Source organism: Columba livia, chromosome 3, assembly GCF_036013475.1.
Source record: "Columba livia isolate bColLiv1 breed racing homer chromosome 3, bColLiv1.pat.W.v2, whole genome shotgun sequence".
NCBI classification, from domain to species: domain Eukaryota; kingdom Metazoa; phylum Chordata; class Aves; order Columbiformes; family Columbidae; genus Columba; species Columba livia.
The window spans coordinates 97,259,895-97,276,164 of NC_088604.1; the positions used below are offsets into that span (position 1 = coordinate 97,259,895).

The following is a 16,270-nucleotide window of genomic DNA, read 5'->3' on the forward strand; positions in this document are numbered from 1 at the left end:
GCATAGAATTAAAGTATTAGCATCAGTAACAGAGTTGCACTGCTCCAGCACAGGGATTTCTCCTCCTTTGCTTTGGAAAAGGTCTGTGAGGAAAAGTGCAGCTAACACCTGAATCAGAGCAATCCGGTGTCATCTCCTTAAGGGCAATGCAAATACTATTTTAAAAAAGCACCCAGCTGTAGAGCGATTATCTAGGGAGAGAGGGTATAATAACTTCTTAGAGAGGACAAAGTGAGACATTACATTGAGTTACGGCCCAGCTTTTGTTTCTAAAAGCAAAGCTGTCTTCAGTGGGAGCACAGCAGGACCTCAGTGAATGCTCTGTAGGGTTCTGGTGCTTACGCTCAGGTGTTCAGTGTGGATCGCCAGCACATCAGCTGCGAGCCAGGTAAGTCTGTGGAACCTGCTTCAAAGAAAGCAGAGTCACTGTAAGAAACTTTGTGTTTTTAATCTCCCTTCTCCACAAAACTGGAATTACCTCTGAGCTATTTGTATGAGGATCTTCACAGGAGGACGTTGCAGGTGCTGCAGAGCACAGGAAACACGAACCTTTTGTTACAAAGCGACGCTAGCATCCAGTTCAGCAGTGGGCTGAACTTTTAGTTGGACTCATGATTTTACAACCGGGACCACAGGGTTGTATTCCTCTTACAGTATCTGTGTGAAAGCTGTGGGCTATAACCTCACTTAGCATTGCAATTCAAACATTCCCACAGCTGGGAAGGAACAACTACAGCAAATTATTGTTGCCTTAGAGTTCATTCTTTAGCAGACACTCAGTCTTACTTGAAAAAAATGCCAGAAAGTTCCTCAGGTAAGTGGGAGGTGTGAAGCCATCTTGGCTATGATCAGTCAAAATCATTATTGAGGGAAAATACTTATTTTGTTGTTGTTTCTATAGCTGGGAAGAGGCATTATATATCCATAACTAACAAGTATTAACCCTTACATGAAGTGATGCAGTTTGTGCATGGATAAAACATGCGTGTGGGAAGGTTTCTTAGAAGCCTGTTGGATTTCCTCCTGGCTCTCCTTCACAATGGCCTTATCTGACAATCTGCCAAATCAATATTTATATCTTCAGTTAAACAATATCTTTCAGAAGACAAAGCAATAATATCCTGAACTTTGTAGAAAGGAGGTATGTCCCAGAAAAAAAAAAGGCTAAGTACTGGCAGCAGTTCGGCATTGTTACTGGTTAGCGAGGCTGGGTAATATCTGCTTAATATCAGATATTCTTTTCTCAATAAACTGCTTCCAGCTGTAACAATGCTTAGGCCATTAGAAAAGGTTGTAGTATCTAAGGGGCACTGTCAGAATTGTGACCGTGCATGATGAGTTCTAGAAATAAGAGAACAAGACCCTACAAAAGCTATAAGCTCCATGCAGGTAGAAAACTATTGAGAAAGCAATCTTTTTTTTAAAAACTGGTTAAAGATGCCCCGCGTGAGCCCAGAAGTGCTGTCACTGCAGCTGCAGCTACGCAGGTTGGAGTTCAACTGTTTTTTAGACAAGGCAGTGAATGTGCATCCTCGTGAGCTGATTTTGGGAAATGGAAAGGTGTGATTAAAAGCCTCATTTTTCCATGCCTAGGTGACTTTGGTTTATGATGTTTGTTTAATCACTGTCACAGCAATTTCTTACTGGTTAAACTCTCTCTATATTCTACCTGTACTTGTGTGTGCTTCAAAAAGGATGTAGCGTGTACTAAACCCAGCTTCTTGGTAAACTGTGTGATTTAGGGATGTCAGGGATTAACTGTGGTTCTTGGAGCACAGGGTCGCTTGCTCAGAAAAATCCCAGGGAATTATTCCAGGCTTCAGGGGTTTTCCCAGCCTGTGCTGGGCTGAACCAGGAATTTCCCAATGTTTTTTTTCAAAACAGGACAGTTCTAAGGCTGCTCAGATGCTGATCACTACTTTGGATAAGGTAGAACAGGAACTGCAGATGACTGCGAAGTTACTTATTCTTTTAGAAATTAAATTCTCCAGCTGCTGCCAAGGGAAAAATAAATGAAAACACAGTGCCGTTGCTAAGCCTGTACGTACTGTTTTTTCCATTAATTCCTGGAAGGTAACTTGATTTCTTCAGAATAATTCACCAGCTAATTCTGAAAAACCCTCCAGGCATTAGACAAAACCTACATTCTGTGCTGAATGAAGAGGGATTGTCTGCTAGGGTGAGAATGACTCAGTCTTGGGTCATTAACTGGCTTCACAGGATCTCCTGCTCCCAGAGGACAATTGAAATTCACTGAAGAGCTTAGTGCTAAAAGCCTAAAATTCACTTAGGGCCTAAGGCCTAGAAATCCTGTGATTCCTCATCTTGTCACTGCTCCACAGAAGCTTCAAAAGGTAAAGGAGCCCGCGGGGGCTCAGGAGCTTGACAAAGTTACCAAAGTAGGCTGTTGCCAGAAGAGGTATGGAAGTCCATTGGCTATTGGAGAGCAAGGAGCCCCATAATCAATGTGATTTTCCTCAGACCTACTCTATCTGCTCAGGCTTGAGCTGTGAGGATCTCATGAGGGTTGAAATGTCCATGTGCATGAAGAGGACAGAGCATGATGGAGCCTCCTTGAAGTCTGCAGCTTGTGTCATCACACTTAGGACATTTCTGGTTTTCATTCAAAAGTCAGAAAATGCTCTGTAGGGTTCCTGAGTTTGCTAGTTACCTCTGAAACTCAATATTATTCACATGATGGCAAACTATGAAGATAACTGGGGAAAAAAAAAAGTTTCAGATGACCGTAATTCCTTTAAGAGCTTTAAGTTTTTTAACTGACCACAACATTTGAACTTTACTCTCACCTTGAGGGGCTCCTGCAGTGTTTTGAGTACTGTTCAATCATTCCCTAGAGAGGGAGAATCTTAATCTGCAGAACACTGCCTTCCAGGGATGCTTGATGCTTCAGATCAAAAACTGCTTGATGAAATCATCAGTGCTGCAGTAATATCTTCTCACACCGTGACTCTGAGAACAATGTGTCATGTGTTTCTCCGTTTGCAGGTTTCACACAGCACCTAAATTCAAGGGCTTGTGGTTTCTGGGCTTGTGACGTATTCTGTTGCTAAAGTTAATAGCTTTTTCTGTCCCCTTCCAAGTACTGCCTGGAAAGACTTGAATACATAAGGGCGCTATTAGTTCAGAGTGTTTCCTAACAGCATCACGTTACACCCAGAGGGCACAGGCTATCCCATAACACAACTATGCTGCTGAATCGATTTCTAAACAGCACCAGCAATTGTGCTCCTAGTCTGAAGCAGGCAGGGGGTTGATTGCAGTAACTCCTCTCCGTGCAGCTGGGGATGGCTCAGGTGGGGAGGTTAGTTCTGCTTCTTAGCTTTGGTCCCACCACCAGCAGCTCCCCTGTCACAAGGGCTGAAGGTGCTGACAAATGCTGAAAATAGATCTTGGTTTTGAGTAGCAGATTTTTTTCAGCCACTGCCTTTCTTTATTACCTGCACTTTTATTATGCAGTTGCCCTGAAGAGAAATGATTGTGCTGGGTAGTTTACCTCTGACTAAAGGTTAAAGAGGAAGTAATTAGTCCAAAAAAGATTGCCAAGATTTATGGAATGTTGCATTAGGGTTTCCTTCTTTTTATAAGCAAAGCTTGCTGTACAGACCAAATCACATGATACGATGGTAGGTAAGACCTTCACAACAAACTGTATTGACGTAAATATTTTCCCAAGCTACAGCAATATTTGGGACTGAAACCTTGGAACAAGACAGAGAAGAGTAAGGCAGGCTAATAGGGGTGCTGATGCTGTACCAGTGAGAAACAACAATTTCATCTGTATCTGATACTATTTGCTGCAGATCAGAATGAGGGGACTATAATAAGTATGGAATAGGAAGGGCTGTTTCACTGTCAGCAAAAGCTCTGGCCAAGTAGGACATGCTGACCTACAACGAGGGATAGAAAGAGAAAAATTGTGAAGCAGTTTTGGGGAGGCCTGATTTATGGGCTTTTCCTGTCACTTCGATTTTTTTTTGCTGGAAATCTTGCCTGTTGGATTAGCCTGAGATCAACTGGAGCCCCGCTAAACCCATTCAAAATAAACATTGTGATGATTTGCTGCAGTGGAATTACTGCAAGAGGTCCTTTTCCTTGCTCAGGCAGAAATCAAAAGATATTGCTGATGTTCTTCATTGGATGTTTTATATTCTAGATCATTGCAAAATAAATAGTGTGTTGAGTTTCCAGAAAGGGCTGCCTTGGGGAAAGCTCTAAAGAAGCACACCCTCAAGCATTCCTTTTATAGCTTGCTTTTTTTTTTTCTGTCTACTTTACATATTTATTTTCTCAATGATCACATTGATGAATACATAAAGTTATTATTCTTAGTGGTTACGCAAATCACTCCTGCAAACTTGCATCAACAGCCATTATCATATCACTATGGTTACAGCCTTATCACAGTTTAACCTTGCATTTCATTACTTACTCAATCCAATCCGGCATAGCTTCCAGTTTGAGAAAAAGCCTCGAACAAACAAGTTTTATTTTACTTTTCAAGGATCAAACGAGGTCACTGTGATCTTTTCAGGAAATGGGCTGTTTGCATAGCAATAACGCAATTCGCTTATGGCAGGCAAAGTGTTTCCGCTTGTCTTTTCTACCTTCCCTTCTGCAAAGCTGGAGCACCTTTGTAGGATTAACCATTTCAGACTGCTGCTGCTGCTTCTCTGGGCATACAGTGGTTCCGAAGTTCAGAAAAGGCCATGAAGATCACTTGGCCTGGCTTTAGCAGAGGAGTGCACCCAAGCCACGGATACGTGGAGGGTACCCAGGCTTCAGGCTTTTGCACTGGCTGCTGCCAGCTGGGGATACTGGACATAATCCCTGCTCCACCAGTAACCAATCTACCTCTCATATGCTCATTGCTGGTATAGGAACCTTCACTGAGTGTGGAGCACTTAGCATCCACTTTTGCCAACTCGGATAACAGCAAAGGTCCAGATCTATCATGTTGCCACCAATTTGCAGCTATCTGGTGGAAGGCAAGAGTGCATGAGACCTTAGAGGCACTCGTCACACTGGTGGTGCACTCACCAGCAAAGCCAGCAGGTCCCAACCCTGTCTCAGGGTTGGAGCTGTGGACCAGGGAAACCTTGTCCTGCTCACTCCTGGCACCTGTACTGAGCCAGCAAGAAGGGCTACCTGGGAACAATGGGTAATAGAGGAAGTATTTTCCCTAATAATCCCAAATAAATAAACCATCTCTGTGCATGTGGAATATCACAGGGCAGTGAGTGTTCGCTATGTGGCAGGGCTGAACGCCTTGCTATGCGCAACAAGATTCTTGCTCGGGAAGGGGCTAGTGAGACTCCTTGCGGCGGGTGCAGAGGTGACACCTGTGGAGAATAAATCTTCTCAAAAAAAAAGTGCCGATGCTGTGTCATCTTGCTGCCATGGTACGATTAAGAACCATTAATTTTCCCGCAGTTAGTTGTGTAATTGCACTGCAGGGTCTTTTGAATACTGCTTTCAAGTTAGTCTACAACTGGAAATAATGAAGGTTAAGACCCTCTTATATGATTTTACGAACAAATTAGTTCCTTTGACCCAGAAAGCAGCTGTGGTAGCAACCAGCTCTGGATTAGGAATAAACCTGTAGGTTCGAGGTGCTATTCTGAGCTGGCTTTAGAAAGCCACCTCCATGCAAAGTGAGCGGATTTCAAACTTGAAAGGCTCTGGCACTGTGGAGCAGAGGGTGAGCAGCAGCCGAGGTGCGAGGGGAAACGTTGTGGACAGAGCGAGGAACAAGGCAGCTCTGCTGAAAGTTACATCAAAACTATGTGGTCCCAGAAGGTGAAAGCAATTGGATGCTGAGGGGATGCAGGGGAACACACTGTATATCCCACCCTGCTCCTACTCATCTTGAATGTCTGTTCATAACTAACACCAGGGCGGGGTGGTTGGGCTAAACCAAGGCAGCATCCTGTTGTTTTTACTCCTAATTTGTAGCTGGTAAGAGGGTAATTAAGGCTTTCCCTTAGCTCTAGGAACCTTGGGACTCTGCTTTTAGCCCCTTAGGCTGATGTTTCAAAGTTGCTGCTAGCTTCAGGACCTCAGCTAACTTCTGCCCAGCCACAGCTGGCCTTGGACGCACTGACTGGCCTCTGGGAGTTGAACTTGTCACTCTTCACCCTGAGCATCAAGGAGGAGCTGGTAAGATTTTTTTTCTTTCAATCCTGATCAGAAGGGGTCTGGGTGATGCAAAGGGCTGCTATGGAGAGGACTGTGATGTCCCAACCTTGCCACATGGGCCTCTTACTTGTCTGGCCAGGGTGAGTCCTTCACTCTGGCACGGAGCACGCCTGGCATGGTGGATGCAGAAGGCTTTGAGCCGCAAAGAATGTAGCATCACACACACACCTTTCGGGTGTCTAAGATGTGGGTGGGTGTGGGACAGCATGACCTGAGGGTTCCTGCCTGCTGTGGGCAGTGAAGCAGCACTGAGCAAGGCTGTGGCAGCCCCGCCACAGCTGCCTGTTCCAACAGCGAACAAGGCTCTGGGACATACGCAATTGCCAGCCTGTGTATCAGCATCCTGGGTGATGACTTTCTGCTGCGCAATCCCAGTACTCTAGGCTACATCACATGCAGTGTGCCCCTGGGCTGCTCGTCACCTGTCTGTGCCTGTCACCACCTGCACAGTCCCATTAGGCCTAAGATCCAGGTCAGAATGATTTTCAAGCTTTCCCCTGGCTCTGCTCCAGCAAACTTGGAGACTTTCTCGGCCTCTGCTTCCTTGCGCTGCCTTGCCTGAGCCTCCCTCTGCTCCTTGAGAGCCTTCACCTCCATGGCTGCAGCCATCTGCAGCCTCTCCGGGTCTCTGTGCTTCATCAGCTCGCATCTGGAGCTCACTTCATGTGCAACCTCATCTGTGCTCCAGAAGGAGAAAGAGACTGCGCTTCCCGTGGGATCCTGCTCCAAAACCCAGCGGGGTAGTGCAGATCGCCCCTGGCACTCATGGGGGCTCATTTGCCTTCCAGTTACAGTGTTTGCTTGGTCATTAGAGAAACACAGGACATAGCAAAGAGGGTGAAGTCTTCACAGCAGCTCTAAACCCACTCTGGCCCCTTTCCTTCTCTCCCCGATTGTGGCACCATTTACACAGAGCCCCCATGTGCAGCTAGGGGAGCTCCCTAGGCCAAAGTCTCCTAGGCTGAAAGCCGACAGTGCGCAAGCTGTGTAAGCTGAAGCTCTTGGTTTGCTATAGCTGATGGTACAGCCTTTCTCGGGCTTCCTTTATGTTAAACCTCCTGATGAGATTCAAGTACACCATGCGGCCAGGATGCGACAGGGAAGATTACTGGTAGGAAGGACTCACAGAGATGTCAACTCCTGTGGAGAGCGATTAGAGACTCAACATACACCCATGGTTCCCCAGAGCCTTCAGGAAGCTGATTAAGGCACTGCAAAGATTTATTTATGGCAAGAGATGAAAGTCAGTACTTGCAGCTGCTGAGGAGATGCACAGGTATGCGCCCAGCCTGGCTGGGAGCAGGGGAGAGCAGAGTGGCGGCGGTATCTGAGTGCATGGGCAGGGGATGGGAACACCATTTTCAGACTGTCATTTCTTTCTGATGAGGAGTCACCTCTACTAGGCATTGCATTAGGTTGACACTGTTGTGCTTGATATAAAGAGCATGGAAATAAGCACCAGGGAACTGAGCTGAGTGGTGGAGAGGGCAGCAGCAGCCAGGCAGTTGTCTGCCTGTGAGGTGCTGCAAGGACACTGACATGGCTCGGCAAAGCCCCGGGGGGGAGATGGCTTCCCCGTTGCTCTCATCCACAACTCAATCACACCAGGCACAGGCAGAGGACCAGACGCTGATGTTGCAGTGTGTGCAGACCCATGCATGAGGTAGGTACCTCTGACTGCTGCAGGGCATCGCGGCAGGACATGGCTGCTGTTTGTAGTGCAGTGTGAGACACCCCGAGTCATCGACCACTCATCTGGCCCTGTGCCAGTCTGTGCGGCTGCAAAACACTCAAAGGCCACAGTGTGTCCCCTCTCTCCTACGTGAGAGCTAGGCACGCAATGCTCCCACTGCTTGACCAGGAACTATTCCCCTGGGAGGCGAGCACCAGCCCCTAAGCCCTCCGTGGCCAAGGGTGAGACTCCCCCAGCTCTAGAACACTCCTTTGCCCACCGGACAGAAAAGCCCTGATGCCTTTGTGTTCAAGATGGGATCTCGCTGCCTATTAGTTTAACATCAGTTAACAATGAATTTTCCAGCTCCGTTAGGAAGAAGGGAGCAGCCCAGCTCTCCTCAATGAAGGGTTTGATTTTCAAGGGCCCCCTAAGCAGCGGGGACCGGGACGCACGGCACGGCCGGGCCCGGCCCGGCCCGGCACGGCCCCACGCCCGACAACTCCCGGAGAACAAGGCTCAGCCCGCTCCGCCTGGCTACGGTGACCCGGGTCGCCCGGCAGGGGGCGCCTCCTGTCTGCGCCTCCGCCAGTCACGGCTCGTCCCGCGCCCCGAACCCCGCCCCTCTTTGTTGCGGACACCAATAGGAACGCGCCGAGGGCGGGCGGGTGGCCGGTAGCGTGGTAACGCGGCGGCATGGAGCGCGGCGCGGGGCGCGCCCCGAGCGGGGCAGGGGCTGGGGCCGGGGCCGGGCTGGGGCGCCCGGGACGAGCGGGCGCCCGCCGCTAGGGAAGGGCCGGCCCCGCGCTCAGCATCCTTTGCATGCACGTAGTACACACACACGTATATATATTATATATATATATATATTTATATATAAAGAAGGTCCGGGCAGCAGCAAGACCGCGCAGCACCTCCTGGCAGCGGTCCCCGCAGCGTCCCCAGGCTCGGGAATGGCCGCGGGGCCATGACGGGCGCGGCGGCGGGCGGCGGCGGCCCTGGGAGCACCCGCCGTGCGGCGGTCGGCAAGGCGGGGGGCCGGTCGCGGAGCGCCCAGCCGCGGGCGGCGGCGGGCGGCGGCAGCGGCGGCAGCGGCGGCGGCTCGGAGGAGGAGGAGCAGCGGGACGGCGGGTCGCTGTTCCTGGTGAACAAGAGCGGCTTCCCCATGGACGGGCAGACCTGGGAGCGGATGTGGGGGCACGTGGAGCGGGTGCACCCCGACGGCGGCGCCGTGGCCGCGGCCATCCGGAGCGCCGTCCGCCTGGCTCGGGTAAGGAGAAGCCCCCGTTTCCCCGAAGCCCCCTTAAAAAGAGAGGGGCCAAGCCCCAAGCCAGACGTTCTGCGGCTGCCGAGTTTTGTGGGTGTCGGGGACACAAGGGCTGGGCAGGAGGGTGTCGCGCCTCAGCCCTTGGGGATGCTCTCGGCCCCTGCCCGCTGCGAGGGGCAGCAGGAGGAAAGCTGGAGCTCTAAAACGCATGAAACGGGGTACGGGAGTGTGTGCCGCGGGATGCTTAGGAGCTGGAATTGGTGTCTTGGGAAACGTGGGAATAACGTTTGTGGTTTTTTTTTTTTTTTTTTTCCTTAATCTTGGGGAGGAAAAAGTGGGAAAACGAAAATTAAAAGATATCTTCAGGGACTGAATGAAGTGCTTTGTTGCAATTTAAAGAACATTTTGCTCAGCTCTTTGGAAGACAGGCATTTCCAAAAACACAGCTTTGCTCCTGAAATCTAATAATGGATTTAAAACTCAGACATTTCATTTCCCGTACATGGAAAGATTCCAAACGCTTTTGTCTTGTACGTTCCTTGGTACAAGCTCCAAACAGTTCTGGCTGACCCGAATCTTTTCTTTTTCCTCTAGCCAGCAAACAAAATGTTGTTGTCTGCTGATGTTCCAAGGCTTCTCAGCACCACGCTTCATTACTGATCACAATGTCTTTAACACTGTCGGCTTTGGCAGACTTTGAGCTTGACTCAGTCCTCCCAACAAGCAGCATTAGTCTGAGCTGACCGCTGAAGTCGCTGTTGATTCATACCCCTTTGCCTGCTGGTTGGGCTGGCGTTGTCACGGTCCAGGTTGTCAGTGATATCTATGCTTGTTCTTTACGTGGAGTAGCGAGGAAAAATTCTGTGCACAGAGAATTTGAAAATATATTGAGTAGGGCTGTCTTATGAAGGCACTTGTTAAATAAGACAGCAGTGGAAAAGGCCTTTCATCTTTCTTCTGCAATGTTTAGTTCAGCGTAAGTGCAAAAGTGGCCATCTCTGTTCTCTCTGTTCCTCCGCTTCCCTCATGCTGGCACCAGCCTTTGTTTGGAAGGGGGAACAGGTTCAGCTAAAGAATAATCTGGTTTTGCTGAGTCTGTTTGTGGTTCCCTAGTGTAGTTCGTCTCCTACTTGCACAAGCACTTGAGGTAGAAATGAAGGGGCAAGGAGAGGGCAGAACTAATTTCAGCAGCATGACCAGTTTACACTCGCATAAACAGCCTGCAGATCTGCTTGGTATTACAGTGTGGCAAAACTCATACTGGACTCGATTTCCTTCTCCCAGCTCTAAAGCATGTGATTTTCCTGGTGATACCCGTAGTTGCTGATGAAGCATCTGGTGAGAGGCATGCTGCCCACCGGAGTGCCCTGGAGGATATTGACCGTGGTTTCTTCCTCAGTGTTGAAGCACAAGGTTGACTCTCCATTGCATGTACTGAAGCTGGATAGGAGGAAAAATGTTTTGAAATCTCCTTGGGTAAATAATTCACTGTTAGCTACTGGTTCCTGATTGGTGGAGGGTGCTGTAAAAGAGTTGTACTGAGTTCCTCTGGCACTGTCCACCAGCAGACTCCCTGTTGCAGTGATTAACTTCTTCAAGGGCAGAAGGGCCTTGTTTCTCTTGCTGGCTAAGCCTGGGACCTCTGGGTTCACAGCATAGTTTGAGGGATACCTGGTCCTTACTAATGCCAACAGAGCTCAGGTGAGCAAATGAAGGGTAGAAGCAGGTTTGTTTGCTACAAAATGGTGGTGGGTTGCTGAAATTGTGATGTTAATTTCTGGGTCAGAGTAGGAACGTCAGGTGAGAGTTGTTCCTTAAATAATGGTACAGCTTCTTTATTTAGCTTGTGCTGCTGGGTATGTGGCACCCTGCAAAAGACCAAGTGATGCACATCTGGAGCTATGAGAGGAACTTGTGCCTGTGAGAGCATGGCTTGTAATCCACTTGTATTGGTAGTTGACAGAGGCTGAGCAAGTAGTGTGTGCAACTGCTCCATTTTTGCATCTGATCTGTTCTTAATCCCTAGTGATGGGAGAGAGTTTTCATCCCCTTCCCAAGAAGCTCCACTTCATTGCTCTAATCATCTTGGTATTAGCCTCAGTGATCATATGCACAGGGCGGTAAGTAGCTTCTTACTGTATCAGCAAGGCTGTCCTTACTGGAACAAATGCAAACTGCAGGGGTGCATCTCTCCTGAGAGAAAGAGGCCTCACAAAAAGCTGGCTTGTCTGCAACGGAGGCAGTTTTGGAACCTGAGAGGGTCCCTTCGTTGCACTCCCCACCTCTGACTTTTGTCTTGAGCTCTGAGAAGGGTGCAGGCTCCCAGTTTGGAAGGGCTGTGCAGTCCTTTATGTGGCCTGTGATCTTGGAGATACCTGCAGATCTTAATGAATTAAACCTCTCACCAGCTTTGAGGGCTTTAGCCTGCCATCTTTATCCACCCTAAGTATCAGTGTAGGGTGAGCTCACAGAAAATAGCTTTCTGGTCATTAAATGAGACACAGTGGAGTCAGGCTGGAAGAGTTTGACACAGGATGTCTGTGGTTAATTGAAACTACAGCGTTTCCAGCCGTGGGGTGATGGTCACCAGCTCTGCCACAGGGTCTTGTGCTGCAGCTGCTTGGAAATACTGATACTGGGTCAAGGTCCTTTCATCTGCCTGGTCTCTGAATTTCACTCACCTTATGAATTCCTGGTCTGTAGTGCTGTGTCTGCATTTCCTCTCAGAGGCTCTGGCATCCTGCTACAAACCTTGGCTGGCTGCTGCACTGGGACGTGCAGCGGTAGCTGGAGGGCTGCAGCCCCAACTGCAACAACATCCCACTTTACTCCGTGTGTGATATTGTGCCTCCCTGCCTTCTGCTCTGTGCTGGCTGGGTGCCCAAGACTGATCCTCTTCTAGCCAGGGCAGGAATTTTCGGTCAGAAAAGGGGTATTGTTTGGAGGGGGTGGGAGCGGCGGGTGGCTCTCCGCTGCCTGGCAGCGTGGTGCAGAGTACTGCCTGCCCAGCGCTGGGCTGAGGAGAGCAGGGCACCTTCCTGCCTGGGAAAGACCGATGGCTGCTTCTCCTTTGTTGCCTGAGATCTTGAGGGGCTTGGGCCTCCTGGCTCGGCAGGCTTGCCGAGGTAACTTTAAAGGACAGGTTTTGGGATATGGGTCAGCCACTGGGAAAACCCTACTTTCTTTACTTGAGCATTTCCCGATGTCTGACATGATCATTCTCCGCCTTGGCGATGGTGAAACACCTTGCCTGGAGGTCCAAAGCTGACCCCCATGACGAGTGTGACCACTGTGGGTTACAGCAAGGGCTGCATCCCTCACACTCTTGCAGCCCCTATGGGATGCTCGGTGAGGGCATGGAGGGCTGGGAAACGGGTGCTGTCGCCCCAGCTGCTCTGCAGCAGTCAGGCCTGTTGCTGTCTGGGACTGCCATTGCCTTGGTGTGGCATGTTGTGTATGTGCTGTGCAGGCACATAGAGTTTCTTCCCAGTGTTTATATCAGAGCAGGAATTACTCCAACTGGAAGGGTTTGACCAGCCTGCCTTAATTCCCTTTTTCAGCTGCTTGCTGCTCCTGAAACTCCAGCCCCGTCTGTTGTGTGGAGTTCAGGAGGAATGGGTGAATAACTCCTACAGACCAAAGGGGCTGGGGGCAGAAAGAACTTGTGAAACCAAAAAAATGCCTCTAATGAACAGGCTAGGTGTGGAAATTGTGATTAAGAAGCGTTAATGAACCTTGCTCGTAACTCTCGCTTGTTCAGAGAGACAACCAGTCTGCACGCAGTTGTCTCCCATGAGGTGCTGGGGATGGCGGCAGCGTGCTGGAGGCCTGGCCATCTGTCTCCTTGCCACTTAAAATACATTTCTGTGTGCCAGTAACGTAGGAGTCTCTATTTTGGGTTTTTTTCCTTCTCAAAGGCATATTTACTTTTCTACTGTAGTAACTATTTACACGTGGTGCTTGCTCTCTGAAAGCAAACATGCAATCCCTCTGTCATAGTGGAGGTGGGAACTGGAGAGGAAAGTCAGTGGGGCAGAGGTGACCCTTACCACCTCAACTTGCTTTTCTTATCTGTAATTGCTGACTTGAAGTGTCTTTAGAGCAGTCATTTTTTACTTTATAATCTTCAAACTATTCCGCCAATGTCATGGGCCCACAGGTGCTGCACACTTTCCTCTGCGCCTTTCATCGTGGCTGCTGGTTCCTGAATTGGGGTCTGCATTAATATTTAAATAAACTGTTTCCTCGATTATGTTTGTGAGAACTGGACTAACTTTTTTGGTCACACTGCCTGTTTTAACACATGCTGACCCTGTATTTTGCAGTCTCACCCATAAATAACGGGACATGGGACAAGGCTGGCTCTGCCCCTTTCCTGCATGGTTACAGGCTCATGAGCCATGTAGCTGTGGGGATTAAATATGGATTGAGGACCCAGCTTCTTAAAGTGCTTAGGCACAAGCAGATGTCTTATGAGATTTTGGAAAAATCCCATTACGGTGCCAGTCTATATCTTTAAGTTTCTTAATATCATTAAATATCTGGGTCCCAGGTGGTCTTCCAGGTATCACTTGCTCCTTACCCAGCAAGTGTGCTGCTGGTATGCAGCAGATGGGAAGTTACACAGCTTGGGGTCCTTGTCTCCTTTTATCTTTCTCTCATGGTAGAGGAAACCAAAAATTAGACTTGAAAGGGCTTTTTGGGGGAGGGAGGACAGCAGAGCCAGTGCTGGGACTCTCCTTGTCCAAACTGCCCTGAGCTAGAGGGGAAAAATGGGGAGCATTGGCCTTCTGCCCTGGACTGCCTGCTCACACAGGGCAGTGTTTGGGGGATGGTGGTAGCTGGGGCGAGCAGCCTGCCATGGTGGGGGCCTGCCCTGGCCTCCCAGCACTGGCAGGGACTGGCTGGCTCTGGTGCTTGGGCAGCCCGTTTTGGGTGGGATGACTTCGCCCAGTGCTTGAGTTCACGTGGCGTGTTAGCCATCTGTGCTGCCGCTTTGTGTTGCGCTAAGCGCATGCTGCTGCCGGAGTAAATCACTTATCCACTCTGCAGGGAGCGGTAACTGTCTAACCTCTTTATCTTTTCTGTGTGTCCAGCCCTCAGTGCCACCGGTACCAAACTACAAGCTCTCCATGTCGATCCCGGAATGGCTCCAGGCAATACAGACCTACATGAAGATGCTGCAGTATCCTTCTCCAGCATGTGGTCTCCAGAGAGAAGGCTGGCTTGTGGCCAGCATGAATTAACTGGGGGTTTACTGAAGCACTAGCTGGTCACAAGGGCTTGGGATCATTGGGGGGTGAAAGGACGCCTCTGAGGACTTGTGATAGAATCTGCAGCGCTGAGCTTGTCGCAGCAGTCCTCTGAGAGGTGTAATTAACGTTAAATGATACTGAAGAATTTAACTGAAGTGACGTTGGTGGGAGTAGAATTGCTTATTTTGAGGTTGTTTTATGAGGATATTGTGATCAGATCATGATGCCTGGAGACATAATGAGGCATCTCATCCTGAAGTGACTCAGGGAGAGCCAATGTTGTGGCAAACCCTTTCTCCCTCTGCTCTGGCAGCGCCTATGGGCGCCCTGAGGGCTGCCTGCATGCTCAGCTTACCAGGGATACTTGTCATTAGGGTGAGGGGCACAAGCAGCTCTCCTGACCCTGAAGTGGGCAGACTTGCCTGTGGCACAGACACTGACCAAAGGAATCGCCCCTTCTAGATGTCCCACCTCACTTGGGGGGTTCATCAGAGATGTGTGTGTTTATCCAGCCTCCCCATCCCTTCCCCATGTGTAATACCTGACCATTTCCATTGCTGACAGATGTTAGATGAGATGATTGCTGGCCCAGATGCTGTTCTTCTCTCTGTTTTCCTTTTTTATAAAATCACTCTTTTTGTGTGTGTGTGGGGAAGCGGCAGGGATGAGGAATGAATGCAAAGGCCTGGTAAGGATTAAGAAAGGATATGGGTGGCAGCTGGAAGAGCATCCAAAAATAGCAGGCGCGATAGCCTGCTGGGGAGCAGGGGCTGGGATCAAGGCGGCAGTGGGGGTTTGAGCAGCAGCCGCTGCTGTGGGGAGGGAGGCTGGGGCCAGCCTGCTCTGCAGGGGGATGGCGCATTTCTCTGCCCTGTGTTGGCCACTTGTCCGGCACGAGAGGCTTGCTCCTCAGTGGGCTCGTGTTGGAGAGGAGGCCATGTCATGCGGAGCTCCAAAAATTTCCCCCCTCCACCTCCAGAGGTCTTGAAATCCTGTGCACTGCTGTGTAGCAGGAGCAGGCCTGAGGCACAGGGTTTGGGTCTGTGTTCAGAAAAAGCATCAAAGTGTGTTGGGGAACAGGATCTGGGCTTCCTCTGAGAGGCTTTGTTGAGAGCACTCTGAAAGGGCCTCATGAATTAGGTTTTGAAGGCAGGAGGGAAGCAAAGTTTCATTTCTGGAGAACTCTGAACTCTAATTGAGGTCAGTTCAGAGCATCCTGGTGTGAGCTGGAGTTTTTATTTAGACCGTGGTTATACAGCCAGCAGCTGTGCTGTTTATGCCTCACAAGGTACCCTTTGCCTCCATGGGGTCACTTGTTTCTGCCCTGGTATCACCACCATAATTTTGCTGGTGTGAATGTTCTTGTGGCTGGGGGAACAGATTCAGTGAGAAAAACAACCTAGCAAAAATAAGCGTGTGGTGTGATATCTCTTGTTGTTGTTGTTGCTGGGATTTTTTTGTTTGTTTTTACTGGACAGATGGGTTTCCTGGTCTGATATACTGCATTACTGCAGTCAAGGAGCAGGGAACAGGCTGCTTTTAGTGATGCTGCTGCTATGTGGTCTCTTGCACTCCTAGGCCAGTGCTGCTGAGGTTTGGTCCATGGGTGACTTGTCTGCTGACATCCTTGGCGATGAACTTTTCTCCTGTGCTCACAGGGTTAAGTAATGTTCTTGAATTGCACTTAGCTGGTTGTTTCCATTTCAAGTGCATTGCATTTTTTAGAGAATGATTTATATTCCCTTGATGTAAATGGATGCACCTGCTGAGCTCTTGGTGTACAGGTCGTATATGAGCTCTGTGGCTGAGTTAAAAACTTACAAAGGAAATAACTTATTTCAAACCATAAATGACGTTGAT

At 49.3% G+C, this 16,270-nt stretch overlaps 1 protein-coding gene across 2 annotated transcripts in view; it reads left to right on the forward strand.

Moving 5' to 3' along the window:
- Positions 1-8,599: 8,599 nt before the first annotated feature.
- VASH2 (vasohibin 2) overlaps positions 8,600-16,270 on the forward strand; it is a 37,987-nt gene continuing 30,316 nt past the window's right edge. The window contains exons 1-2 of one of the 2 annotated variants that reach the window (XM_065058429.1): positions 8,600-9,158; positions 14,252-14,340. In XM_065058429.1, coding sequence (XP_064914501.1) covers positions 8,856-9,158; positions 14,252-14,340 — 392 coding nt within the window. In that variant the 5' untranslated portion in view covers positions 8,600-8,855. Of the gene's footprint in view, positions 9,159-10,742; positions 10,857-14,251; positions 14,341-16,270 lie in introns of those variants that run through there. The other variant, XM_065058431.1, reaches the window with a different exon arrangement.